The 27,277-nt window shown below is 41.4% G+C and overlaps 1 protein-coding gene across 3 annotated transcripts in view; it reads right to left on the bottom strand.

Annotated features, from left to right (window-relative positions):
- The window catches only part of LOC100249259 (eIF-2-alpha kinase GCN2), a 108,197-nt gene that overhangs the window by 66,552 nt on the left and 14,368 nt on the right, over positions 1 to 27,277 (bottom strand). For all 3 annotated transcript variants that reach the window (XR_009465759.1, XR_009465760.1, XM_059737133.1), the window contains exons 6-10: positions 26,861 to 27,277; positions 25,591 to 25,722; positions 25,418 to 25,504; positions 25,235 to 25,321; positions 25,014 to 25,125 (exon numbers count right to left, since the gene is read on the bottom strand). The exon at positions 26,861 to 27,277 is cut by the window's right edge and continues 9 nt beyond it. Coding sequence is in view for 1 of the 3 variants with exons in the window: in XM_059737133.1 (XP_059593116.1) it covers positions 25,014 to 25,125; positions 25,235 to 25,321; positions 25,418 to 25,504; positions 25,591 to 25,722; positions 26,861 to 27,277 (835 nt within the window). In the remaining 2 variants the exon portion in view is untranslated. The remainder of the gene's footprint in view (positions 1 to 25,013; positions 25,126 to 25,234; positions 25,322 to 25,417; positions 25,505 to 25,590; positions 25,723 to 26,860) is intronic.

The raw sequence follows: 27,277 nt of genomic DNA, 5'->3' as shown, positions 1-27,277 counted from the left end.
TAAATCATCAATAATATAAGCAAACCTCCTCATGGTCGGGGTTATTCTCCCTTGTCTGCTTTTTTCTCTTTGAAAGAGGGTAATATTAAAATCACCCCCTAAGCACCAAGGCTCTTCCCAAATTCCTCTTACAGCCTCAATCTCTTCCCACAAGCATTCCCTTTCCTCTTTGGTGAAAGGACCATAGACTCCCGTAAACACCTAGACAACCCCATCTTCCACATTCTTGAATCTGCATGATAGAGAGTACTGGCCTTCCTCCCAATCCAAAATTTCCAGCGACCTTTTATCCCAACAAATCAAAAGACCTCCCGCTGCCCCATTCGCATCCAAAGCCCTCCAATCTGAAAATCTTCCCGAGCCTAAACATCTCACCACATCCTCCGACATTGGCTGAATTTTTGTCTCCTGAATACACAATAAGTCAACCTTTTGATTCCTTATGAATGTCTGGATGATTTTCCTTTTGGACTTGTCATTTGCCCCCCTCACATTCTAGCTTAACAACTTTAGCTTCATTAATCTACTGCAATTTGATCCCCTTTGCCCTGTGAAGGGCCTTTTTTCTTATTCCCCTTCTCATAATAAACTGAGCACTCCAGCCTCTTCAGTTCCCTTTCAAATTTTGACTTCTCCAACAATTCTTTGCTATGAATTCTCTCCCGTCTCTTTCTTATTTTGATCAAAAAACTCAGAATTTCCTTTTCCAGCCCCTCTATCGAAAAGCCCAAGAAGTGACTAAACTTTGCCAAGCTACTTTCCTCCCATCTGTCCTCTTTCTCACTCCTAATCTCTTGAGGCTCTGTCACCTCTGAATCCCACTCCACTCCCCTAACCATGTTACTGGCGTTAGTGAATTCTACCAAGTCCCAGCATCCATTTCCATCCTCTCCGGGTCCAACTTAATTTATTTCCCCTAGCACTCCAAAGTGATCGTAAGACTCCCCCTCCGGAGCCCGATCAAAAGAATAAGGGATAAGATGAGAAGACCCATAGCCCGTTTTCCCCTCTATTTTTAGACCAGAATCATACCTCATGGCTTCCTCTGCTAGTGCCTTGTCTGTTGCTGAAAGAATAGCTTTCTCCTGCTGCTTCCTTAGTTTCTCTGTCTCCCAAATAACTAAGTGCTCTCCCTCTGAAAAGCTCCCATTGCTAGCTATTCTACAGTCCAGGAGACATTCCTTCTCCTGGGATCTTCTTACTTTGGCTTGGGCCATGGACTTGCCTGGTCTGGGACCATCCAAATCAAACATTGGGCCAACCCCATCATAAACCCATTTCTTGGGCTAACCAGCCTCTGATCCAAAAGAGATAGCCACCACTCCCTTCAGCTTTAGGCCCATTGATTCATTCGGCCCATAGGGCCTCTTCTCTGAGCCCCTGGTCACTGACTCTTGGGCCCGATCTGCTATCCCATCCCAGCCCAAACCCCTCTCTTGCCCACCCATCCCCTTATCTAATAACATCAACACCTCGGGCCGTTCGAAAACTAATTCTTGGGCCATGGGCTTGACTGGTCTGGTCCCATCCACAGCAGACTTAGGACCAACCCCATCAAAAGCCCATCTCTTGGACGGTCCAGTCTCTGACCCAACACATTCATTTACCACTCCTTTTAGCTTTAAGCCCATCAACTCACTTTGTAAACGCAGCCCACAGGCCCTCCTCAAAGATCCCATGGTCGCTGATTCTTGGGCCTGGTCGGCTATCACCTCCCAGCCCAGACCCCTCTCCTGCATACCCATCCCCTCATCTGACAACAACAGCGCCTCGGGCCTTTCGAAGACTGATTCAACCTCCACGCGCGAGTCAACGCATGAGAAATCGTCACCCCTGACCTTCCCACTTTTTTTACTGTCAACCCTTGTCTTCTTCACAGACGGCCTAAGCTCCCACCAGAGGACAAAGGCGTAAACTTCCTTCTCAACCTCGATCTCTAGCATACTCGGCTTAACTTCTCCATCCATCTTAACCAATATCCTAGCCCATTGGAGTTCTTCCAGCTTCGCCGTTTGCGGATCGATGGCAATGAAGCCACCACATTCATCTCCCACCCTACTCAAAACAGTCGAGTTCCACAACGAGACTGGTAGCCCAAAGATTCTAACCCATACTTCATTGCTTTGTTCCTCCTCCTCCCTGCAGCCAGTCCTTGGGCTCCAATGCTCAAATCTCAACCTAAGCCCTCCCATCGTTCTCTCTCTTGAAAAAAGAGCACGTTGAGCTTCATCCAATAGTTCAAATTCCAGCAAAATCCTATTTCTCTCCAATCTTGCCAACCCTAAACTTCCTTTCAATCCCCAAGAGTTCGCCAAAAATTTCCCCAATTTCTCCAAATCCTCTACTTCACCTGACCTAGGGTTCCAACTCCCAACTATGCAATGTTCCAATTTTTCCAAATTTCTATGGATTTCCTCCCTCCGTACCTCCACATTGACTAAGCTTTTATCTCTACAGATCAGCCTCTTCACCACTTCTGCGAACGTTCTCTTCTCAGCAAAGTTCCCACCAACCTTTTCTTCTTGTATGTTGTCCTTTCTGCCAATTGATCTTCGCAATAGCTGTAGATTTTCCGCCATTGAAACCCATCCCTCTTTTTCTCCTCTACCTTTTGGGATGTAAATATTGTATTGCTTCCGCTCCGACTCGGTTACCCCTAGACGGAGGAAGCACCCCGCTTTATTCGCGCTTCGCAACAGAGAGTAAGATCTCCCCTGTTCCTTCCAGTCCCTTTCCCATCTGTCTTCTTTCTCGTCCTTTATGCAGTGGTTTAAGCCCTCCAGTAGGAACCCTAAGCTCTCCACTCCCACTAGGACCCAAGACGAGACTCCTCTCTTTCTTTCCTCAATGAAGATTTGGGGTTTTCCTCCTCTCTACTAACGCAAGCTCGAACACCTTGGACTCCACTACAAATCTGCTCCCCTTCCTTCTTCTTCGAAGCCCCTCATTATCTTCAATCCCCTCACCGTCGCGTTCTCGCATTCTCCCTCCATCGCGTTCTCGCTCGCCGTTGCGCTCTCTCTCTCTCTCTCCCATTTGGCTGAATGGAAGAGCTGAGACCGTCGGGTCACCTCCAAAGCCAGTAGTTCCAAGTCTTATGTGTACTATTTTTTAAAGAAGAAACAATAACTTCATTGATATTGAAAAAATATATAGGACAAATCAATTATGTTTCAACCCAAGTAAAATGAAAAGATTACAAAGGAAGGACCCATAAAACACCAACTAGGAAATCTAAGAAGCATATACAAAACCAACTTATGTGGTAAAGAGTCCTTAAAAAAATCTCCAACATCAGAGCACCATGGTTAGCCATATCATCTAGAACTTGGCTGGCCTCTCCAAGAATCCAAGTGAAAAAGCAACACAAACCACAAAAAAGATCAATAATTTTGTGAGTCCATCTACCCAATTTCCAAGACTCTTGCCTTGAGAAACCCAAGATACAACAATTACTGAATTTCCTTCCATAAGTAAATCATTAATGCCTAAGGATGATCCCTCCATAACACCTAATAAGAATAAAGACTCAGTCCCTAAGGCTAAACCAAAGCCAACAGCTTTTGTAAGGAATTAGCTACAGTGTCATGATAGTCTCTAAAGATACATCCTATCTCAATTGCCTTGGATTCCCTAGAGAACGATCTTTGAGATTAAGTCTAATACAACCAAAGGGAGGGCCTTCCATTTGAACCTATATCCAACCACTCTCCTGTTGTGCACCTATACACCTCTCCCTAGTCCAATATGGTCAAGCTCATAGGAATGCCTTCATTATTGGTCTCCTAAAACTTTGGCATTTATTTCCAGCCAAATCATGCAAAAGATAGAAAATATAACCCCATGCCAAAACTTTGTCGTGGAGTTCAAACCTTATTGCGATCATCTAATTTGTGCAATACATCTAGGCCTCAGGAATACCTGCCTTTTACTTGTGTCATATCCCAAATAAACAGTAAAGTGAAGAAAAAGGTGATATGTTGTCTCAATGCTAGTGAATTCTTGAGCGTACGAATCTCTTTCATATTTCACAAGTTTTCTCAATTCCAATCAAAAGCCTATACGACCTAAGAAAATGTACCTTATTATACCAATATTACTCTTATGTTTTTTCTTCCCTCTTCTTCTATCTCAAATTTTTTAACCTTTTATTTTCTTTTTCTCATTTTTTTACTTAATTTTTTCCTGCTTGTTTGGAGTCTATAAGGAAAGTTTTGAGGAGGTAGAAAATTCAAATATATAGCGTAAAGTAGTTGTCTAGTGATAATTTTATGCATGGATAGTGGATTGTTTGGCATATGCAAGATGGTTCTTTATGGATTTCATTGACTTCATGGATTTCTTGAGTCTAAATGGGTTGATAGTCATCTTCTGTCATTGTCCTTTTGTTATTATTCTTTTAGGTTTAGTTTTATTTCCTCTATAATTGGTTTGTGTTCCCTTACGGGTTTTTTCCTTTTTCTCATCAAAAAGAACAAATTCATTGAAATGAACCAAAAGGTACAAAGAAAGACGAGGAATCCTTCAAAAACACAAGCTCTAATAAAAAAATAAAAAATAAAAAGAGAAAATGGACTACTTTAATGTGACAACAAAACAAGCAATACGGAAGAAGGATGTGACCAAAAACTAGTCTAACATAGCATAATACAACTCAGGGTAAAATATTCTCTCTACAAAAGATACCAACTGCTTTACTCCCTACTTGACAAACTGATTTGCAACCTAATTCGCAAACCACATCATCCAAGTAAAAGCGCATCCAAATTCCCAAGTCACTAGCAAAAGTGACATTTGAGAAGCCTTCTCTCTTCAGGAGTTAAGGTTTCTCAAGATTAAGGGAGAGTATACAGCCCATTTGAGAAAGTGGTCGCCAAAGGAAAACTCAGAAGTTGTAGGGAAGTTCAGAGAAGGATGGATTGAATTACGGGGTTTACCCTTTCATTTATGGTCTGAGGAACATCTGAAGAAAATTCCGGAGCAGTGGGGGACGGTGACAGAGATCAATTGGCAAACGGTGAAACTATATGATCTTTGCAAGGCAAGGATTAGAATTTTAATGAAGGAACGTTCGGTTCTTCCTGCATTGATTGAGGTGTTAGATGAGGGATGGGTTTTTACAATATCAGTTGCAGTGGATGGAGCTGAAGACGAAAGACGGCATAGAGAAATGGGTGAGTCAACTTGGGGGGATTATGAGTGTCACTCATGGACAGGTGGCAGAAGGCTGGTTGAGAAGGCTAAATCAACAGCTAAAAGGTGGTCTTCTAATGGGTTAGCTGATAGATTGAAAGATGGAGTAAAAAGTCAAAAGGTTGAGGTTGCCACTGTGGGGACACATGGCAAGAGAAGTGCAGATGTGGGGAACAGTTGTTTCCAACCTTCCTCTCCGTTTAATTTGAATTCAAATAAAGAGAGAATAGGGTCCTTTGGGCCAAAGTTGTTTGGTGAAGTTTGGGTCGAAAGGGATAAGGCCCACTCAAGTGTTGAGGACTGGCATCGGGCCTTTAATGCAATGCAAGAGGGAAGGGCCCATTCTCCTCAAAAACCCAGGCCATTGGTGTAAGCAAATTTGGGCTAGAAGAGGGGTTTTAAATTAAAAGGACCGATGACGACTTTAGGCCAAGAACTAGGTAGAAATCAGCCCAATTTTGGGAAGGGCTCTTTACGCAAAGAAGACACCTCTACAAAGGGAAAGGGGAAGTCAATCTCAGAGGACTCTTCTTCTAAGATGGGGGGGTCCACAACAAAGGTTCAAAGAAGCTGTGGACTAATCTTAATCCTCTAACTTCTAGTTGCCGACAAGAGGTTCGAAAACGAAGCGAGCCTCTAATGCAAGCGATTCCATCTTCAGATTTTGTTGCCCTTCCAAAGGACGTTGCTTTCAAAGTGGGAACACAGATGGTGCGAAGGTACAGTTCGAGTCCTCTCATTTTTAGTCTTCCATTAGGGTTCCGAAGAAGTTGTTCTGGGGAAGGGGCTTCGTCGACAAGAGGCAATGCGGATAATCAACAGAGGTCTTCTCTTAAGGCTTCTATTCATTCAAAGGGGAAAGCGAAACTGTGCAAATTTTCTAATGTTGTAGATAGAGTAGACTTTGAGGGTTTTGGGGGTTCTGCTCAACGTGGCTTTTCAGTCTTGGTTTTTCCTTCTAGTCCAGTAACTAGAGAAAAAGGGCTAACCTCTATGGGGACTTGTGGATTGATGGTAGTGGAAAACAATGAGGTATCTTCTTCTCCGCTTTCTCAGTCATCTTTGTAAATTTTCCCCCCCTCCTATGGCTTGGCACATCCACCTCTGTTTTCTTCTGATCCCGTTCTTCCCAGTTCAATAATTTTGACTCAGCCTCCTATGAAAGCTCGAGTAGTATCTGAAATGTTTTCCAAAAAAAATGACGATGGTGCTTTATGTCAAGATTTTGTTGGCAATCCTAACCTAGATGTTGTGGAATCCCAGTTAGCTTGTCTGAACCAAATATATGAGGGTATTAACTCCCTTAAGACCCTGCCCAGCATGCCTATTGAGGCCCCTAACCTTGTTATAGATTGCCCGGTTGAAGCTGAGTTTTCCTCTTTGGGTGGGTTCCAAATAGAAGGTCTTTCTCCTAGCAAAATAGCTAGAGTTCATGTAGTCTTAAGTTCTTTGGATCTTAAGGTGTATTCTAGGCGGAAGAACAGATTCTCCACAGGTATTTGAGACCTGTTGGAACTGGTTTGAAGATTTAGGGTTAGAGAGGTTTTTATCATGAAGATCATCAGTTGGAATACTAAAGGTTTGGGATCTAGGAAAAAATGAAGGGTGGTTAAAGATCTTTTTGCGTCTTGAGAATCCGAATGTTGTAATGTTTCAAGAAACAAAAACGGAGGTGTGTGACAGAAGGTTTGTTGGTAGTGTCTGATCGGTTAGGAATAAGGAGTGGGCTTCTCTTCCAGCTTGTGGGGCTTCATAAGAGATTTTGATTATTTGGGACTCAAAGAAACTATGCAGTGAGGGGGTGGTAATAGGCTCATTTTTTGTCTCAATCAAGTTTTTGTTTGATGGATGTGGATCTCTGTGGTTGTCCTCAGTTTATGGCCCAAATAATTCCTTACTTAGGAAGGATTTTTGGGTGGAGTTCTTAGACCTTTATGGCATTTCCTTTCATTCCTGGTGTGTGGGCGGTGATTTTAATGTTATAAGGAAAATTTTAAAAAAACTGAGAGGCTCTAGTTTAACTTCTAGCATGAGGGACTTTGATGGATTTATAAGAGATTGTGAAGTAATTGACCCCCCTTTACGGAACGCCCCATTCACTAGGTCAAACATGCAAGATTCACCTGTGTAAGAGATTGGACCGGTTTCTTTACACAATTGAGTGAGAGCAATTCTTTCCTCAAAGCCTCTAAGAAGTTCTTCCTAGATGGACATCGGATCATTAGCCAATTGTTTTGGACACCAATCCTTTCAAGTGGGGACCAACTCCTTTTAGGTTTGAGAATATGTGGTTGCAACATCCTAGTTTCAAAGACTACTTTAGAAGTTGGTGGAGAGGTTTTCAGGGAGTTGGTTGGGAAGGTCATAAGTTTATGCGGAAGTTACAATTTGTTAAGGCCAAATTGAAAGAGTGGAATAAGGAATCTTTTGGAGTGCTAAAGGAAAGGAAAAAAAAACATCCTTAGTGATATTGCTAACATTGATGATGTTGAGCAAGAAAGGGTTCTTTTTTCTGAACTTTCAGCACAAAGAGCTTTGAGAAAAGGGGAGTTGGAGGAATTATTATTAAAGGAAGAGGTTCATTGGAGACAAAAAGCTAGGGTGAAATGGGTAAAAGAAGGGGATTACAATTCAAAGTTTGTTCACAAGGTAGCTAATGGAGGATGAAATAGGAAATTCATCAAGTTTTTCGAAAATGAAAGAGGTTTAGTGTTGAATAATATTGATAGCATCACAGAGGAGATCTTACTTTTTTATGAAAAGCTCTACTCAAGTCCTCCTGAAGAGTCTTGGAGAGCAGAAGGCTTAGATTGGTCCCCTATCTCAGTGGGGAGTGCTTCTAGGTTGGATTCCCCTTTTACTGAAGAAGAGATTTCTAAAACCATTTTTCAGTTAGATAGGGATAAGGCGCCGGGGCCTGATGGATTTACCATTGCAGTGTTTCAAGATTGTTAGGATGTGATCAAGGAGGACTTAGTGAGGGTGTTCACAGAATTTCACAGAAGCGGGATAATTAAACAAAGCACCAATGCCACCTTCATAGTTCTTGTACCCAAAAAAAAGGCAGACAAAAAAAATTTCAGACTTTAAACCTATTACCTTGATTACTTGTCTTTACAAGATAATGTTGGATAGGAAGGGGCTTATTTTTTTTTTTTATAGGAAACGACAAAGGTATATATTGATAAAAAGGGAAGTACAAGAGAAGGATGAGGAATCCTCCCACCAAAGAAAAACAAAACTACAAGGAAACAAATACGAGAAAATACAAAGTAGATACAAACAACTGCTCTAAGTTAGGCTAACCCATTGGAGTTACACGCCGCTAACCAATCAAGGTGTATCACATTAAGGGGAATCCCTTTAAAAACCTTAGAACAAAAAGCCCAAAGAGAAGCAAGGAAATGAATTAGGAAGGGGCTTATGACCATGTGGATTAGGATTTTTTGGATCATATGTTGGATAGGAAGGGGCTTAGTCCTAGATGGAGGACCTGGATGAGAGGTTGTTTGTCATTGGTCTCTTATGCAATTTTAGTGAATGGAAATGCTAAAGGGTGGGTCAAAGCATATAGAGGATTAAGACAAGGTGATCCTCTATCCCCTTTTCTGTTTACTATTGTCGCTAATATGTTGAGTAGGATGTTGTTGAGAGCTGAGGAGAGAAGTATGTTGGAGGGCTTCAGTGTAGGTAAGAATAGAACAAGGGTGTCCCATCTGCAATTCGCAGATGACACCATCTTCTTTTCTAGCACATGTGTGGAAGAACTGCAAACTCTTAAGTTTATTTTGTTAGTGTTTGGGCAAATTTCTAGGCTTAGGGTCAACCTTGATAAGAGTAACCTTTATGGCATCAACCTTGATTAGGATGATCTCTCTAAGTTGGCTTTGATGCTTGATTGCAAGGTTTCTGATTGGCCTATACTCTACTTGGGTCTTCCTTTGGGAGGGAATCCAAAGGCTTGTGGCTTTTGGAATTCAGTGGTTGAGAGAATCTCGCGAAGATTAGATGGGTGGAAAAAGGCTTATTTATCTTTTGAAGGTAGGATAACTCTTATCCACTCATGCCTATCCCACATTCCTAGCTACTTTCTATCCTTGTTCAAGATTCCTGCTTCAGTGGCTGCAAAAATTGAGAGATTGCAAAGGGATTTCCTTTGGTCAGGGATTAGGGAATGTAAAAGAGATCATCTTATTAGTTGAGATGTAATGTGTAAACCGAAGGCAAAAGGGGGATTGGGGTTCGGGAAGATTTCTCTAAGGAATTTCGCTCTTTTAGGGAAATGGTTGTGAAAGTATCCTAGGGAGAGTTCAGCTCTGTGGCATCAGGTCATTCTAAGCATTTATGGGACACATTCTAATAGTTGGGATGCCAACAATATAGTCAAATGGTCACATCGTTGCCCTTGGAAGGCTATAGCACAAGTCTTTCAGGATTTTTCCAAGTATACTCGGTTTGTGGTAGGAGATGGGGAAAGAATTCGTTTTTGGGAAGACTTGTGGTGGGGGGACCAACCTTTGGGATTCCAATATCCAAGACTATTTTGAGTAGTCACAGCTAAAAATATTCTCATATCGTCAATTCTCGGTTCTACTCGTCCCTTCTCTTGGAACTTTAATTTCCACCGTAACCTTTTCGATTCTCAGATAGAAGAATTAGAAAGCCTCATGCGTTCATTTGATTGTTTGCACTTATCCCCATCGGTTTCAGATGCGAGATCCCGGTCTTTATTTTCTTCAGGGTTATTTATAGTCAAGTCTTTTTTTCTAGCCTTGTCTCACCTCTCTGATTTATCTCTAGGTTTCCCTACTAATTTTGTTTGGAATTCTCAAGTCTCTTTTAAGGACAAGTCTTTTGTCTGCTTAGTGGCACACAAGAAGGTAAATACTAATGACTTGCTACAATTGAGAAGACCCTACAAAGCTCTTAGTCCTGACATCCGTAAGTTGTGTATGAAGCATGGAGAATCAGCAAATTATCTTTTCTTACACTGTTCTTTGACAAAGGGGTTGTGGCATAGATTATTTCAGATAGCAAGGATGGATTGGGTCCCCCCGAGGAACATTTCTGACATGATGACCATCAATTATAAGGGTTTTGGAAAATCCAAGAGAGGCATAGTTTTGTGACAAACTGAGTGTATTGCTTTAATTTGGGTTGTGTGGCGGGAAAGAAATGCTAGGATTTTTTAGGATAAAGCTAGGAATTCAGAGAATCTATGGGATACCATTTACTTCCTTGCTTCTTTTTGGGCTTCTTGTTCCATGGTTTTTAAGGGCATTCCCCTTAATATGTTGCAACTAGATTGGCTAGCAGTGTGTAGCTCCAATGGGGTGGTCTAGCAAAGAGAGTTTGTTTTTTGTTATTACCATTTAGCTTATTGTTTTTGTATTCTTGTTGTTTAGTTTTCTTTTGTGGGAGGATTCCTCATCCTCCTTTTGTACTTCTTAATTCTATCAATATATTTCTCTGTTGTTTCCTATCAAAAAAAAAAAAAAGTGACATTGACTCATGGATCTAACCATCAAACTTTTACAAACCTCTTTCCTTTTCAGACACCTATGAAATAATAAGAGCTAAATCATCTCCAAATAGTTCAAGACCAAGTGTCTTCAAACATGCTCCATGATGCCATAATATAAAAGAGCATGCTCAAACCAAATAAGAGTTAATTTAATAGAGCACCAAGTCAATTGTGAATCTAAGAATGCTTCTAAACATAAATGCACTTAGTTCAAGACCATTTTAGGCATATAAAAAGATTTTTTTTAGTAGGCAGGCATATAAACAGATAAGTTTCCAAAGCTTCTAGCCCTCAAGACCTTAAGGAATCAATTTAGACAAAACCATGTTGTTAGGAATCAACAGAATTGAAATCAAATCACTACTTTGGTTTTGCTTCTAGAATGTAAAGTTTCCAAATAGCCTTTAACCAATTTGGATCTTCCAGTAAGGGCGAATCCTAAGGCTACACAAGTCGGAATCAAATCACTAGTTTGGTTTTTCTGCTAGAATGTAAAGTTTCCAAGTAGCCTTTAACCTATTTGGCTCTTCTACTAAGGGTGAATCCTAAGGATAGTGTCTTTTGGGACCTAATCACAAACAAAATTTCAAGGAATTTTTTTTTTTTTATGAGAACAATTTCAAGGAAATTGGATGAAAGGAAAAAAGCCTGTTTGTCCTTAAGTAGAAGAATAACTCTAATACAATCATGTTTGTCTCACATCTCTAGTTATTTCCTCATTTTGTATAAAATTTCAACATCAATGGCAACAAAGACAAAGAAAATGCAAAAGGATTTTCTTCAGTTGGGGTTTGGCGAGGGAAAGAAAGATCATCTAGACAAGGCTAATTGTGCAAGCCTAAGGAGGAAGGAGGATGGGAGTTTGGGAGGATATATTTGAAGAATAGGCCCTCTTAGGGAAATGGATTTGTAAGTTTTCAAGTGAAAGTACAGCTCTTTGGCATAAGGTTTTCTTGAGCATCTATGGACAAACACTAATGGTTGAAATGCAAACATTTTAGTTAGGTGGTCACATTATTACCCTTGGAAGGCCAATGCTCAAGTCTTCTAAGATTTCTCAAGTCATACCCTTTTTTTGGTGGGTAATGGGACCAAGATCCATTTTTTAGAAGACTTGTGAGGGGATCAACTTCTGAGTAGTCAATTTCCTCATATTTATTTTTTGATAGGCATATAAAAATAAAAATACATCAAAATGACCACTAAAGAAAAGGCAAGCACAGTACTCTAGAAGTATGCAAGTGACAAAACAAAAGAAGCAAGCTAGAACCATAACCTCGATCTAATACTTAGAGCTCAAGCACTTGATAAAATCTACCAAGAAAAGGGGACCAACTTTGCCATCAACCATAAGATAACTCCAAGACACATGTATAGATTAGAGACAAAGGAGTCCTTGAGAGATTGGTCAATGCATTGCAGCCCTTCAAAGGTTCTTCAATTGTGTTCCTTTCGAATCATCCAAAAAAGGCAAAGAGAAGTTATTCTCCAAGCCTTTTTTCTCTTCTTGCCCACAAAGCTCTTGTTCCAACCCATCAACAAATCCTTCTCCAAATATGGGAGAACCCACAAAATTCTCCTCCATTTCCTAATCTTTATAGACTTCCATCCATTATAAATTCTCCTCTTTAATCTATCCCCAACTTATTTTTCCATGTCACTTGGGACTTCGACTTTCATCAGACCCTCATTGAGTTGGAGATAAAGGATCTTGAAAGACTCATGTTCATTCTCACATGTGTGAACCTATCAATGTCTTCCCCAAATGTGAGAGTTTGGTCATTATCCTCTTTAGGCTTACTTATGGTTAAATCATTCTTCTTACCCTTATCTAATCAATAAACTTATGTTTTTTTTTTTTTTCTCTCTAGCAAAATTCATATGGAAATCAAAAGTCCCATCAAAGGTGAAGGCTAGTTTGGTTAATGGCCAACAAGAGGGTTAATACTTAATACCAATGACTTGCTTCAAAGCTTTTACTCCAAATCATTGCACTTTACATTTTTTTTTTATTAGGCCATTGCACTTTACATATGAGAAGTGAAGAATTGATTGATCACCTTTTTTACACTATCTAATGACATTAGAGTTATGGCATAAGATATTTGGACTAACCAGATTGGATTGGGTTCCCCCTATAAGTATCATTGACATGTTGACCATTTCCTTCAAAAGTTTAAGTATCATTATTAGAGATAAAGTTCTATGACAAATTGTTTGTCTTACATTGATCTGGATAGCTTGGCAAAAAATAAATAAAAGAATCTTTATGGAAAAGTTGAGGACTTCAGAGATGGTATCTAATCTATTTTTATTCCTCTTTTTAGAACTCCATTACCGTAGCTTTTTAAGGGCATATCTTTGGATTTTATACAACATTTTTGTATTTTGATATGCAAATCAAAAGGGTTAAAATAGCAAGTAGAAGAGCAATGCTAAGGGACCTTTGTGTAGGAGTTGCACAAAATCCTAAGGAACGTAAAGTCATTTTCTTTACATTGTCTCCCATTGCAACATTGATGTCTACTAGAGTAGGTTTCTCCACCACTATTTTTCATAATCGGCGAAGGATTTGTCATCTTTCACTTGTGCTTTTATACATTTTAATGAATATGTTTTGTTTCTCATAAAAATAAATAAATAAATAAATAAAATGGATATGAAGCCACTAATAAAAAATAAAAATAAATAAAAAAATAGATATGAAGCCCTCATACCTAATTTTAAGTTATGTTTAGGGTAGTGAAAGAATGTCTCATCAAATAAATAACTCAATATGCAACTTAGGAGTTCCAAATTACAATGAAAAGAGCAACTCCTACTTTCATTTTCTTTTTTTCTTTTTTTCTAATAAATAAACAAAGAAACGACTAAATGTCACCAAAAAAAGGGGTAGAAGAAAAGTGCATGTAAAGCAATAGCTGATTCTTATACAAACAAGGATCTAAGATATCAAAACATAAAAAGGATTTCTTATGAAAAATACATGATCTTCAATCCGAAAGGGAGTGTTATATTATGGCCCTATTTGGATTAGCTTTCTTGAATCCAAAATCTCCTCTCTTTCTTTCCCTCTTTTATGCTCAATAAAAGCTTTTAATGTATTTGGGTAATTTTAATAAATAAAAAATTAGCTTAAAAAAGAGCTTAACATGAAAACAAGGAATATTGTTTTTTGTAAAATCTTTTTTAAACTTATCCGAGTAGTTGTTTCATATTTAACTGAACTTTCCTAATTTAAAGCAAATTTCAACATTTTGAAGGAAATAAAGACGTACCATACCAAGAGAAAATTTAAAGCATAATTTACTTTTCTAAATTAAAAGAAAAGTTGTCCCACCACATTAATGGATGTTAAGAAAGTGATTGCAGTTATACTTCTGCTTTTTTAACCATAGGAGGGTACTATTGAGATACCTAAACACAAGTGAAACTGTTAAATCAGGAGACAGATATATAATTTTTCTTTTATTGATACAGTTTGTGTAGAAGGAAAGAAATGCTACGATTTTCCAAGACAAGTGGAGGACTTCAAAGACAATTTGGAATCTAGTTCCTTTCTATTCATCTTTATGGCCCCTATTTTACCACAACATTCAAAGGCATCCCTCTCAATGTTGTCCAACTCAACTAGCATTCAGTGTGTTGGTCATAAGGGCTTGACTATTGAGGAGAGAAGATTTTCCTTGATCCTATCTAATCAAGATGTTGCTATTCCTCACGGATGTTAAAATGTATAAAACCTCATTCGATTGAGAGGTTTTGCACCATTTTTGTACAGATCTTATTAGTATATTGGAGTAAGTCAATCTTTCTTTTTTTTTGTTTAGCTTTTGTAAATCTAGGGAGGATTCCACATCCTTATAATATATTCGCTTTACTATTTCTAATACATTCTTGTTTTTTTTTTTTTTTTTTTTGATAAGCAAACACAATTCATTAAAAAAGGCTAAAGAGCCCCAACGTATACAGGGCGTATACAAGGCAACAAAGGCCAAACAAGCAAAAAGCCAAAAAACAAACCACCCCTTACCTGGAGGCAAGCCACTCCAGGAACTCTAAAAGGGAATGCGGCTCCTCATCCATATACAATTTAGCCCAACCCCAGATATTACATACAAAAGAATATTTAAAGCTCTGAATTGCTAAACCCCCCCCCCCCTAAAGGTTAATCTATTCATTTCCTTCCAAACCATCCAAAAAATGAATAACGGAATGGAATTCCAGAATTTTTTCCTTTTTTTCCCCACAAAAGCACCCCCCCAACTATATAAAACCTCCTTTACAGTATTAGGGAACACCCACTTGACCCCAACTAAACCCAACACTAAGTCCCATAGCATTCTCGCCACTGTACAATGAATAAGTAAGTGATCCACACTTTCCGCTTCGCAAGCACACAAAAAACACCGATTAGGGAGCTGCCAGCCTCTCTTTTGGAGCCTATCAAGAGTCAAGATCTTTCCCCAAGTCGCTTCCCACGCAAAAAACATGATTTTAGTTGGGACTCTTCCCACCCAAATTTTGTTTTTCGGAAAGTTGACATCCATAGGCCTATCCAGCCAGCGCTGTACGCATCCTTCACTCTAAACTGCCCACTTCCCCCTCCCTTCCAAGAAACCGAATCATCCTCCCAAGTTATCCTGAGTCCTCTCAACGCTTGGAGCAATTCACCTACCATCTCCACCTCCCAGTCATTAAAATCCCTTATAAAACTCAAATTCCAGCCTCCTTCCCCAACATTCTGGTCCCACAGGTCTTCAACTATCGCATTTCTGTTAGCTGCCAAGATGTAGAGATGCGGGAACCTTTGGGACAGCGCTGCATCCCCGCACCACACGTCAGTCTAGAATCTGATTTTATTACCTTTCCCCACATTGAACACCATTTTGTCCCAGCACCATCCAACTTCCTTTAAGATCTCCTTCCACACCCCCACCCCACACGCACCCACAGCCTTTTTGGTCCTCCAACCGTAATCCTCTTGTCCATACTTAGCCACCAGCACTTGCTTCCAAAGGGCCTCCTTATCCGAAGCGAATCTCCAAGTCCATTTGCCAAGAAGTGCTTTATTCATAATGGTAAACTTCCTAATTCCCAGCCCCCCATTCACCTTATCCCTACACACCACTTCCCACTTAACCAAATGAGCTTTCCTCTCCATGTGACCCCCCCCCCCCCCCCCGCCCAACAAAAAGTCTCTTTGCAATTTTTCTAATCTTCTTGCCACAGAGATGGGCATACGGAATAAAGACATCTGATACACTGGCATGCTAACCATAGAGCTTTTGATTAGAGTGATTCTCCCACCCTTTGAAATATATTGGCTCTTCCAAAGGGCAAGCCTCCTTCTCATTTTCTCTTCTACCCCATCCCACCCATAGGCAGCCTTATTAGGCACCCCCAGAGGCAGCCCCAAATACACAGTCGACAGTTGCCCCACCCTACACCCTAACTCCACAGCCAGCTCCTCTATCCTTTGCACCTCCCCAACTGGAATAATCTCGCTTTTAGCCAAATTAATTCTTAACCCGGACGCGGCTTCAAACCAGAACAAAATCCAACTTAAATTCATTAACTACTCCTTCTTCGCCTCACAAAAGACAATAGTTTTTTTTTTTTTTTGATTGGAAACGACACAAAGATTTATTGATAGATAAAAAGTACAAAAGAAGGATGAGGAATCCTCCTGCCAAAGACAGCTAAACTATAGTAAAATACACTGAAAAACAAGCCAACACTCTAAAAAAACCACTCCTTATGGAGTACACACAGCTATCCAATCAAGAAGTATCGCATTAAGGGGAGTCCCCTTAAAAACCTTGGAACAATAGGCCCAAAGATAAGCAAGGAAAACAATAGAGTCCCATAGAGACTCTGAATTCCTTGCTTTATCCTCAAAAATCCTCGCATTTCTTTCCCTCCACACAATCCGAAGAAGAGCGATGTTTGCAGCTCACCACAAGGCTATCCCCCTCTTAGACGAACCAAATCCATTGAATTTGATGTACATCATGTCAAGGATGCTTCTCGGGGGAACCCAATCCAAATTAGCTAACTGAAATAACCTGTGCCATAACCCAATTGTCAAGGAGCAATGAAGAAACATATGATCAGCTGATTCCCCATGCTTCATGCATAGAATACAAATATCCGGACTAAGGGCTTTGTAGGGTCTTCTCACTTGTAGCATGTCATTAGTATTCACCTTCTTGTGTGCCACTAACCAGATGAAGGACTGCACTTTGAAAGGAATTTGAGAATTCCAAACGAATTTAGAAGGAAAAACCTGAGGAGATCCGAAAAATTGGGATAAAGCTAGAAAGAAATATTTAACTGAAAAAAGCCCTGAAGAAGACAAGGGCCACAATCTGGCATCTGGAACAGAAGGTGATAAATGCACTCCATCAAGAGATCGCATGAGGCCTTCTAAGTCCTCAATCTCAGAATCTGACAAGTTACGACGGAAATTTAAATTCCAAGAGAAAGGACGAGTAGGACCGAGAACTGAAGAAATAGGTATGTTTTTATCCAAGACTACTCTAAATAGACTTGGATATTGGGATCCCAAAGGTTGGTCCCCCCACCACAAATCTTCCCAGAAACGAATTATTTCCCCATTTCCTACCACAAATCGAGTAAACGAGGAAAACTCCTGAAAGACTTGAGAAATAGCCTTCCAAGGACAGCGATGTGACCATCTGACTATTGTGTTGGCATCCCAACCATTGGAGTGTGAACCATAGATGCTTAGTATGACCTGATGCCAAAGAGCTGAACCCTCTCTAGGGTACCTCCACAACCATTTCCCTAAAAGAGCGAGATTTCTCAGAGAAATATTCCCAAAACCCAAACCCCCTATTTCCTTCGGTTTACACACGACATCCCACCTGACTAAATGATCCTTTTTGCCTTCCCCAATCCCTGACCATAAAAAATCCCTCTGCAACCTCTCGATTTTTGCAGCAACTGAAGCGGGTAACTTAAATAAAGAAAGATAGTAACAGGGCATGTGGGTAAGGCAAGATTGGATGAGAGTTATCCTTCCTCCTAAGGATAGGTATGCCTTTTGCCAACCATCTAATCTTCTTGAAATTCTCTCAATCACAAGATCCCAAAAACCACCTGCCCTGGGGTTCCCGCCCAAAGGAAGACCCAGATATAGTATAGGCCAGCCAGAAGCCTTGCATTCAAGTGTCTCAGCCAATCTTGAAATATGAGCATGATCCAAATTGATGCCATAAATATTACTCTTGTCTAAATTGACCTTAAGTCCAGAAATATGCCCAAATGCTAACAAAAGACACTTGAGAGTCTGCAAGTCTTCCTCCCTAGTGTTAGAAAAGAAAATGGTGTCATCGGCAAATTGCAAATGAGAAACCCTAGTTCTGTTTCTACCCACCCTGAAACCCTCCAACATATTTCTCTCCTCTGCTCTCAAAAGCATCCTACTCAATACATCTGCTACTAAAGTAAACAAAAAGGGGGATAAAGGGTCACCTTGCCTTAATCCTCTCAATGCCTTAACCCAACCTTTAGCGCTACCATTCACCAATACTGCATAAGATACCGAGGACAAGCATCCATTCATCCATTTCCTCCATTTAGGACTGAACCCCTTCTTCTCTAACACTTGATCTAAAAAATCCCACCTTACGTGATCGTAAGCCTTTTCAAAATCAATTTTAAAGACGACACCTTCCTCCCCTGATCGTCTTCTCTCATCCACTATCTCATTTGCTATGAGGACTGCATCCATTATTTGTCTCCCTTGAACAAAAGCGCCTTGAGTAGTATGGATGGTTTCATGTAAGACCCCTCTTAGACGCCCTGAGAGCACTTTGGCTATTATCTTATAGAGACTAGTGATCAAACTAATGGGTCTAAAGTCTGAGATTTTCTTTGTCGTACTCTTTTTGGGCAAAAGAACAATGAAAGAGGCATTAGTGCTTTGATTGATAACTCCGCTCCTATGAAACTCTGCGAACACTCTCACTAAATCCTCCTTAATCACATCCCAGCAGTCTTGGAATACTACAATAGTAAAGCCATCAGGCCCTGGAGCCTTGTCCCTATCCATCTGAAATATGGCCTTAGAAATCTCTTCTTCAGTAAAAGGGGCCACCAAACTTATTGCACTTTCTTCCGAAATAGGGGACCAATCTAAACCTTCAATACTCCAAGACTCTCCTATAGGATTCGCGTAGAGCTTTTCAAAGTAGAGTAAGATCTCCTCTGTGATGCTCACTGCATTATTCAACACTAAGCCCCTTTCATTTTCCAATGACTTGATATACTTCCTATTTCGCCTGCCATTAGCCACTTTATGAAAAAACTTAGAGTTGCAATCCCCTTCCTTAACCCATTTCACCCTAGCTTTTTGTCTCCAATGGATTTCCTCCCTCAAAATTAATTCCTCTAGCTCCCCTTTTCTTAAGGCTCTTTGAACTAACAATTCAGAGGTGAGACCCCCATCCTGCTCGATGGCGTCTAAGTTAGCTAAATCCTTGAGGATACATTTTTTCTTTTCATTAAGCACTCCAAAAGAAAGCTTATTCCATTCCTTCGCTTTGGCTTTAACAAATTGTAATCTCCTCATGAACTTGTGGCCTTCCCATCCGTTTCCTTGAAAACCCCTCCACCAATTTCTAAAGTTCTCCTTGAAACTAGGATGTTGCAGCCACATGTTCTCAAATCTAAAAGGAGTTGGGCCCCACATGAACGGATTGGTATCCAAAGCAATTGGCCAATGATCCGAGGTCCTTCTGATAAGGGTTTCTTGAATGCCTTGGGGAAATAGCTGCCCCCACTCATTTGAGTAAAGAAAACGGTATAATCTCTTACACACGGGAGACTCTTGCATATTTGACCAAGTGAATGATGCGTTCCGAAGAGGTGGATCAAGTAATTCACTTTCACTAATAAAACTATCAAAGTCCCTCATGCTTGAAGTTAGCCTAGAGCCCCCCAATTTTTCTGAACTTCTCCTTATGACATTAAAATCCCCGCCCACACACCACAACGGAAAAGTTAGACCATAAATGTCATAAAGTTCCACCCAAAAATCCTTCCTAAGTGAGGGACTATTAGGACCATAAATTGCAGAAATCCAAAGAGGTCCACAGCCCTCCAAGGCGAACTTGACCGATATCGAGAACGAGCCTAATACCACCTCCTCCTTGCACAACTTTTTTGAGTCCCAAATGAACAAAATCCCACCTGAAGCCCCACACGCCGGGAGAATAACCCAATCCTTATTTCTGACCGTCCAGACACTGCCCACTAGCCTTCTGTCGCACTTCTCCTTTTTTGTTTCCTGAATCATCACGACATCCGGCTTCTCTAACCTAAGGAAATCTTTAATCACCCTACGCTTATTACTTGAACCCAAACCCCTAACATTCCAACTGATGATTTTCATGGAAAAACACACAGGCCCTAACCCTCCAAACCAAATCCACCTGGATTCAAACGCCTATGGACCTCTGTTCTTCCTCCTAGAGTACACCTTAATGTCCAGAGAGCATAGGACCTCTCGCACTTTAGCCATTTTCCTATGGGATAGACCATCTATAAGAAAGTCTTCCGGCGGGGATGCCTCATTAACCCCCGGACTGCCTGGCATCAGATTAGAAGGCTTCCCAGGGGTAGATTTCTCAGACATCAGGTTAAAAACAGCACTCTGATTCTCCTCCTCACCATGGACAGGGATGCCAACAAAATTTAATGGGCCAACATCACCTCCAAGTTTTCCACTCCAGGAACTTCACAATTTCCTCCCAAACAAAAGACAATAGTGTCATCGACAAAAAGCAGATGAGCAATGTGGACAGCCCGCCCTCTATCACGCTAAATTTTGCACCCTGAGATAAAACCCCCCTCCATAGCCCTTCTGATTAGAACGCTCAACACTTCCATCCCCATGACAAAAAGGTAAGGGGACAAGGGGTCCCCTTGCCGCAGCCCTTTTTGAACTCGAAAAGAAACCAGTTGGCGTTCCATTCACCATAACTGAAAATTTGGCTGTGGAAATACACCACCACATCCACCTCAGCCACTTAGCGCCAAATCCCATTTTTTCCATGACCTTCAAGAGGAATTGCCAATTAATACTATCATAGGCCTTTTCTATATCTAACTTGCAGATAACCCCCTTATCCCCCTTCTTATTCCAGTTGTCAATTACTTCATTTGCTATTAGAGAGGAGTCAAGAATCTGCCTACCCGTAACAAACGCGTTCTGATCGTGGGAGACTACTTTACCTATTACTTTCTTAAGCCTGTTGGCCAACACCTTTGCCAGCAGCTTATAGAGGCCCCCCAAAAGGCTGATGGGTCTGAAGTCTCCCAAATCCTTAGCCCCTCCTTTCTTAGGAATCAACACCAAAAAAATGTTGTTAATACTCTTAAGGAACATATTCTGGTCATGGAACTCCTTAAACATCTCCAATATTTCCTCCTTGACGAAATCCCAGCAGCATTGCCAAAAGAAAACAGAGAACCCGTTAGGGCCTGGGGCTTTATCCCCATTCATTTCCATCAGGGCCGACTGGACTTCACCCTCAGTGAAGGAAGCCTCCAGCATCTCTGCCTCTTGCACGCTAATTTGATTAAAAGGAAGGCTTCAAATGTCCGCCTTCCACCCCGAACTTTCAGAAAATTGCTGCTGAAAAGCATTTGCTACCCCTTCTCTAATTTCACGCTCCTCTGTCAGTCTAAGCCCATTGATTTTAATTCTATCCTTGTGATTAACTCTCCTATGGGCAGAAGCCATTCGGTGAAAATATCCCGTGTTCCTATCCCCTACCTTCAGCCAAAGTTCCCTAGACACCTGCCTCCAGTGAGTTTCTTCCAAATCAACCCACTTGGCATAATCCTCCTTGGCTTCCTTCTTACAAGCTAATTCCTCCATTGTCAAGCTTCTTTCATCCTCCACTCTGTCCCAATACTCCACTTGTTGGATCGCAGCCTCCTTGTTACTTTCCAGATTATCAAACTCCTCCCTATTCCAAACTTTAAGCTTCTGATTCAATTCCTTCAATTTCGCCGACAATCTAAAACTGGCGCTGCCACTGACCTCTATTCCCCACCACCAACTCCGGATTAATTCCTTAAACCCCTCGACTTTGAACCACATGTTTTCGAATCTGAAGGGGGCAGGCCCTCTCCTCCAACTACCCCCCTCAAGTAATACTGGAAAGTGGTCCGAGGTCGACCTGGGAAGCCTACGCTGACTCACCCTACTAAACTGATCAAGCCAGCAAGGAGAGACCAGAAATCTATCTAGTCGAGCCCTTGACAGACTGTTCAGGCCCCCCCTCCACGTGAAGGCACCCCCTTGCAGTTGAAGGTCCACAAGACCTAGCTCATCTACAACTTCCGCAAACCTCCTCATAGCTGAAGTTATTCTCCCTTGCCTACTTCTTTCACCTTGAGCCAGGGTAATGTTGAAATCACCACCTAGACACCAAGGTCCCTCCCAAATTCCTCTGATCGCCCCTACTTCTTCCCACAACCACTCCCTTTCGAGTCTAGTGAACGGGCCATATACCCCCGTAAAAGCCCAAGTCACCCCATTCTCCATTGTCCTGAATCTGCAGGATAAAGAGAATTGACTCACCTCCCACTCCAGCAAATCAGGATACCCCCAGCCGAGCCACACGCATTCAGGGCCTTCCAATCTAAAAATCTACCCGTCCCTAAACTTCTCACCACCCTGTCAGTCATATCCTGAATTTTTGTCTCCTGGATGCAGAAGAGATCCACCTTCTGCTTCCTAATAACCGATTTAATAACCTTCCTTTTCGTGCTTTCGTTCACCTCCCTCACATTCCAGCTTAATAATTTGAGATTCATTAATCAATCACCGTCTGCACCCCTTTGCCCTGAATAGGGCCTTTCTTTTTGCCATCCCCCTCATAATTCACTGAGCATTCCAACCTCTTTAGCTCCTTTTCAAACCTCGATTTTTCCAATAATCCTTTACTATGAATCTTTTCCCTTCTTTTCCTGATTTTGACCAAAAAATTTAATATATCCTTTTCCAGACCATCAGTCGAAAAACCCAGAAATTGGCTGAACCTTGCTAGGCTACTTTCTTGCCAATCCAGGTCCCCTTCCCCCCTTTCTTCTTGAATCTCATACTGTGAAGACCCCCCCTCCTGTTCCCTTGCCGTTGCTAGGGGGCCTTTGAATTCAACCAGATCCCAACATACACTACCACTCACCCTAGTGCCAGCTGCACCTTGCCCTTGTGATTCCCTGCCATTCTGGCAGACCTCCCTTATTACCCCATAATGATCAAAGAACTACCCCTCTGGAGTCTGATCAAGAGAAAGCAGAGAAGAAAGAGAAGGATTCCCCGAGTCCCATAAACCCCCTAGAGATGATAAAGCCTCATACCTCATAGCTTCATTATGTAGCGCACTGTCTACCAACGCCTCGAGGGGATTGGCCTTCTGAGCAATCTCAGTTTCCTTCTCCCTCGCTCTTAGGAATTCTAGCTCAATGTTGGCTTCACCAAACAGCCCAGATTGAACTAAGGCCTCCATCGGGCCTATTTTAGGCTGGCTCACCTTCGGGACTGTTCTCTTCTTGCCTAGAGGCCCACCTAGCTGCGCCCCATTCTCCTACAACCAACTCGAAGACGGCCCGCTGCATTTTCTTTGGTCCAAAAATGGCCCAGATCGCGGCCCAAGGTCCTCCTCTAATACTTTCTCCTTGCCTTTTGGGCCTTTCGATCTGCCCGTCAGCCCAAGCCCACCTCTTCTAACTTCTTTTGACACTACTGATCCAAATATTGAATGCAGGCTAGGCCCCCCGTCCCTCCTAAGGCCCAAATTGGGTCCATTAAGCCCATCCAAGGTGGAGCCATCTTCCGCCCCATCCTCTGACACCCGGAGCATTGACCCAAATTGGATCCGGCCCACCGACGAGACCCTACCCATCCCGTCCGACTGCCCTTCCATCACATCGTCTGACCGTAGCAGTGCCTCGAGACCTGCGCTGCCCCACTCCTCCACTCACCGGCCAGCGCGTGCGCCTCCGTCGTCCCTTTCCTCACGAACTGTTGCTCCCCGACAGTCCTCCGGCTTCTGTCTGATCAACGGCATTACTTCCCACCAAAGCGGGAGGTGATATATGGTCTCTTCAACTCCAATTTCTATGGAGCTTGGCAACTCGCCTCTCTTCGTCTTCACCAGAATCCTCGCCCACCGGAGGTTTTCCATTTTCTCCGTCAAAGCATCCATGGCTACAAAGCCCCCGTACTCATCTCCCACCCTTCGCAAAATGCTAGGAACCCATAGCGACAGCGGCAAACCTTTAATCCTCACCCAAACTTCCTCTTCTATTTCCCCTTCTTCCAAACACCCATAGCTCGGACTCCACAGCTCCAGATCAACGTGAATCCCCCCCACCAACCTTTCCCGACATCGAAGATTTTCCTAGCTTCTACCGCCTTTTCAAATTCCAAAAGGGCTTGACCCTCATCCATCCAGGCCAACCCTAACTTCCCTTTTAACCCCCAAACACTCGCCATCAGCCACCCCATCCTCGCCAAATCCCCTCCTCCTGCTGCCTTAGGGTTCCATTTTCCCATCAAGCATTGTCCCAACCGATCCACATTTCTGCAAATGTCCTCTCCCTTAATCTCCATCCTGATCCAGATGCTATTCCTATTCCCCCTCCTCTTTCCCATTTCAGATGGCACTCTTTTAGAGGTTGGCTCGTCCTTGTTTTTCTCCCTTCTATCAATCCTTGTATACAAGTTCCGCACCACTTCCGCCATTACTGGCCATCCCTCTCTTCCCCCTCTTCCTCTCGGGATGCAGATACTATACCTTTTCTCCTCCGCATCTACGACTCCTATCCTGATGAAGCTTCCCGCCTTATTAACTTCACGCACCATGGAATACCTTCTCCCCTTTTCCTTCCATCCCTTCTCCCATTTTTCGTTTTTCCCATCCTTAATACACTGGTCCAGCCCTTCCAGAAAAATCCCGACACTTGCCGGCCCCAATCTAACCCATGAGGATACACCTTTTTTGCTTTCCACAATGAAGAGTAGGGTTTTACCTCTTCTTTTCTCCACCTCTACTTCAAAGATTTTCGATTCCACCCCGAACTTCTGCCTTTTCCGATTCGATTTCACCTCGTCGTCGTCACCCTCCCCCTCGCTCTCACCCTCTCTCTCTCTCATATCAGCAACTAATAGCTCTTTAATTTTTTAAGAACAATTCTCTAGAAATTCTAATACATTCTTGTTTCTGATCAATAAATATAATTTTTCAATTACCAAGGGGTTGTAGCTCCTCAAAGTCATTGAGATAGCGAGAGCTCGGAAGGGATGTGCTCTGCCCACCAAAATCAGAAGGAGGCTTCCAGAATTGAGAGATTCTTGATGAAACCTACATGAAATTATAAAGGAAAAAAACAACAGCAACAACACCATGTCAGCCAAATTCTTTAGGTTAGATTTTAGTTGATGTTGGAACCCAGAGAGAAAGAATGACTAACCACGTGCTGCCGAAAAACATGATCAAAGGTTTTGTTAAAGAATGAAGATGGCTTAGTTGCTAGATCCCGCACCGGTTCTGAAAAGATCTGAACCAAATCACCATTGCCAGTATAGAAGTTTAATCATCATCCGAGGAGTTATACAAGTCCTCCAAATTTAATCTTAGCATATGAATTGCATACCCCTAGATTGTACAGCTCAGTGGTTATTTCTGGCAAAGCATCAGCTAATCCTCCTTTAGAAGCACAAGCAAGGCGAAGCAGATGAACCTAATTAAAAGAAGCCAAACCCAGCCCATAATTAGGATTAAGTTCAGCAGATAATGAACATATAACAGCAATAATCAGAAAGTTACCATAAGCAAATCTTTTTCCACAGTATGAGAGGTTTGATCATGAATCACAGAAACATAAGACAGTGATTCTGAAGCGTCACTTTCAATGTCACCATCATCTTCTTCTGCAGTATCCTCCTCAGGAGAAAAATCCTGTGATGGCATGTATAAGTATAGATTGCTAAAAAAGACATTAGATGACATAAACATTTCCAGTTCAACCATGAGCCATCTCAGTTTTTTTCTTTTTTTTTAGGAAACAGTTTCATTAAAGAAATAAAAAAAATATAAAAAGATGGATGAGTCATCATTAAAATAAACCTTTAAAAGGATAATAAGACAAAAGGCTTAAAACAAAAAAAAATAACTCAGGGAGGTATGAAATTTCTGACAAAGCTTTCTACTGCAGTTTTTGATTTATTTCAACTCTCACAAATCTCCAGAGTTGGCTTTTGATCAGAGATGATTTACCCAAGTAGAGAGGCATAGCTTCTATTTCCTAAAGCTGCTCCCATCACTCCGGCTTCAAAAGTCAGTTCCCTCCAAGAATTATATTTCCACCAAAAGGGTATCACATATACCGAAAGACAAAAGAGCTACCCAATCTTCCTCTAAGCTGATGAAGAGAAGTCTCCTAGTTATTTAGGAAATTCATTCTTCCTCCAGATGATTGAGACCCAATTACAGTGTGCTTAGCCACACAAGGCATACTCAGGTATGGGTGTCCTCTTGATCCAGGCCTACAAAAACCAGCCAACAACTAGGCCCATTGGATGCCATGTGGCAGTTTAATGGCCATGAATGGGCTCTCAGACTACCCTTCACATGGACTATTTTATTGGATCTAGAGCTGGTCTTGTTTGGTGTCCATGTGATGGGCCACTTAATTCACCCATTGTTTTGATTGTGACCATCAAAAACTGCTTCTAACAATTACACAAATTACAAAGCAATAAATAATTGATGCAATATAGTTAACCTAGATAAGGCATGAACAGATTGTTAACCTTGATACAATATGGATCACATGAACAGATTCATAAACAAAACTATATGTTTATCCAAATAGGATTTTTCATTTTTTTCTTTTTTTCTTTTTTGTTTTTTTTTTTTTTTTTTTTTTTTTTGTTTATCCAAAAAAAATATAGCTGCAAGTTTATGCTGCATCATTAGAACGCCAATAACAAGCTGATTTAAAATTTTAATAGAACATAGATGTGCTATGGAGAATTTAATAGTTTATGCATTCAAACACCAAAACCAAAAAAAAAAAAAAAAAGTCCAACATTACCTTATTCTCTTGTTTTTCAGTAGTAACATTGCCTGCCAATTCCTCTCTTAGTGATCTACTTGAACCAGAAGACGATATGCTCTCGCTGTCATCTTCGATCTCTTCTTCCAGAGCATCTAATTTGACAGTAGGAGAGGGTAATTGTCCTTGATTGGTATTTTGCATTGTCAATGGTTTTGTATTTTTATCAAGTTTTTTGCCCTCAATGCCATATCCATGTTTTGAACCATCAGAAGCATGGGCATGTGAGGAAGAGCTTATCCGAGTTTCATCCATTTCAAAACCCCAGTGCCACGAGTCTCCAGTGCCACTGAAAAGATCTATAAAACCATAAACCATAGGTCCTTTAGAAGAGCAACCCTTGTTACAAATTGACACATCTTGCAGAAACAACTGGCTGCTGTTATCTGTATTTGA

This window comes from Vitis vinifera, chromosome 5 (assembly GCF_030704535.1).
Source record: "Vitis vinifera cultivar Pinot Noir 40024 chromosome 5, ASM3070453v1".
Taxonomy (NCBI): domain Eukaryota; kingdom Viridiplantae; phylum Streptophyta; class Magnoliopsida; order Vitales; family Vitaceae; genus Vitis; species Vitis vinifera.
Note: the sequence above shows the minus strand (reverse complement) of the source record. Positions and strands in the feature narration are given on the sequence as shown.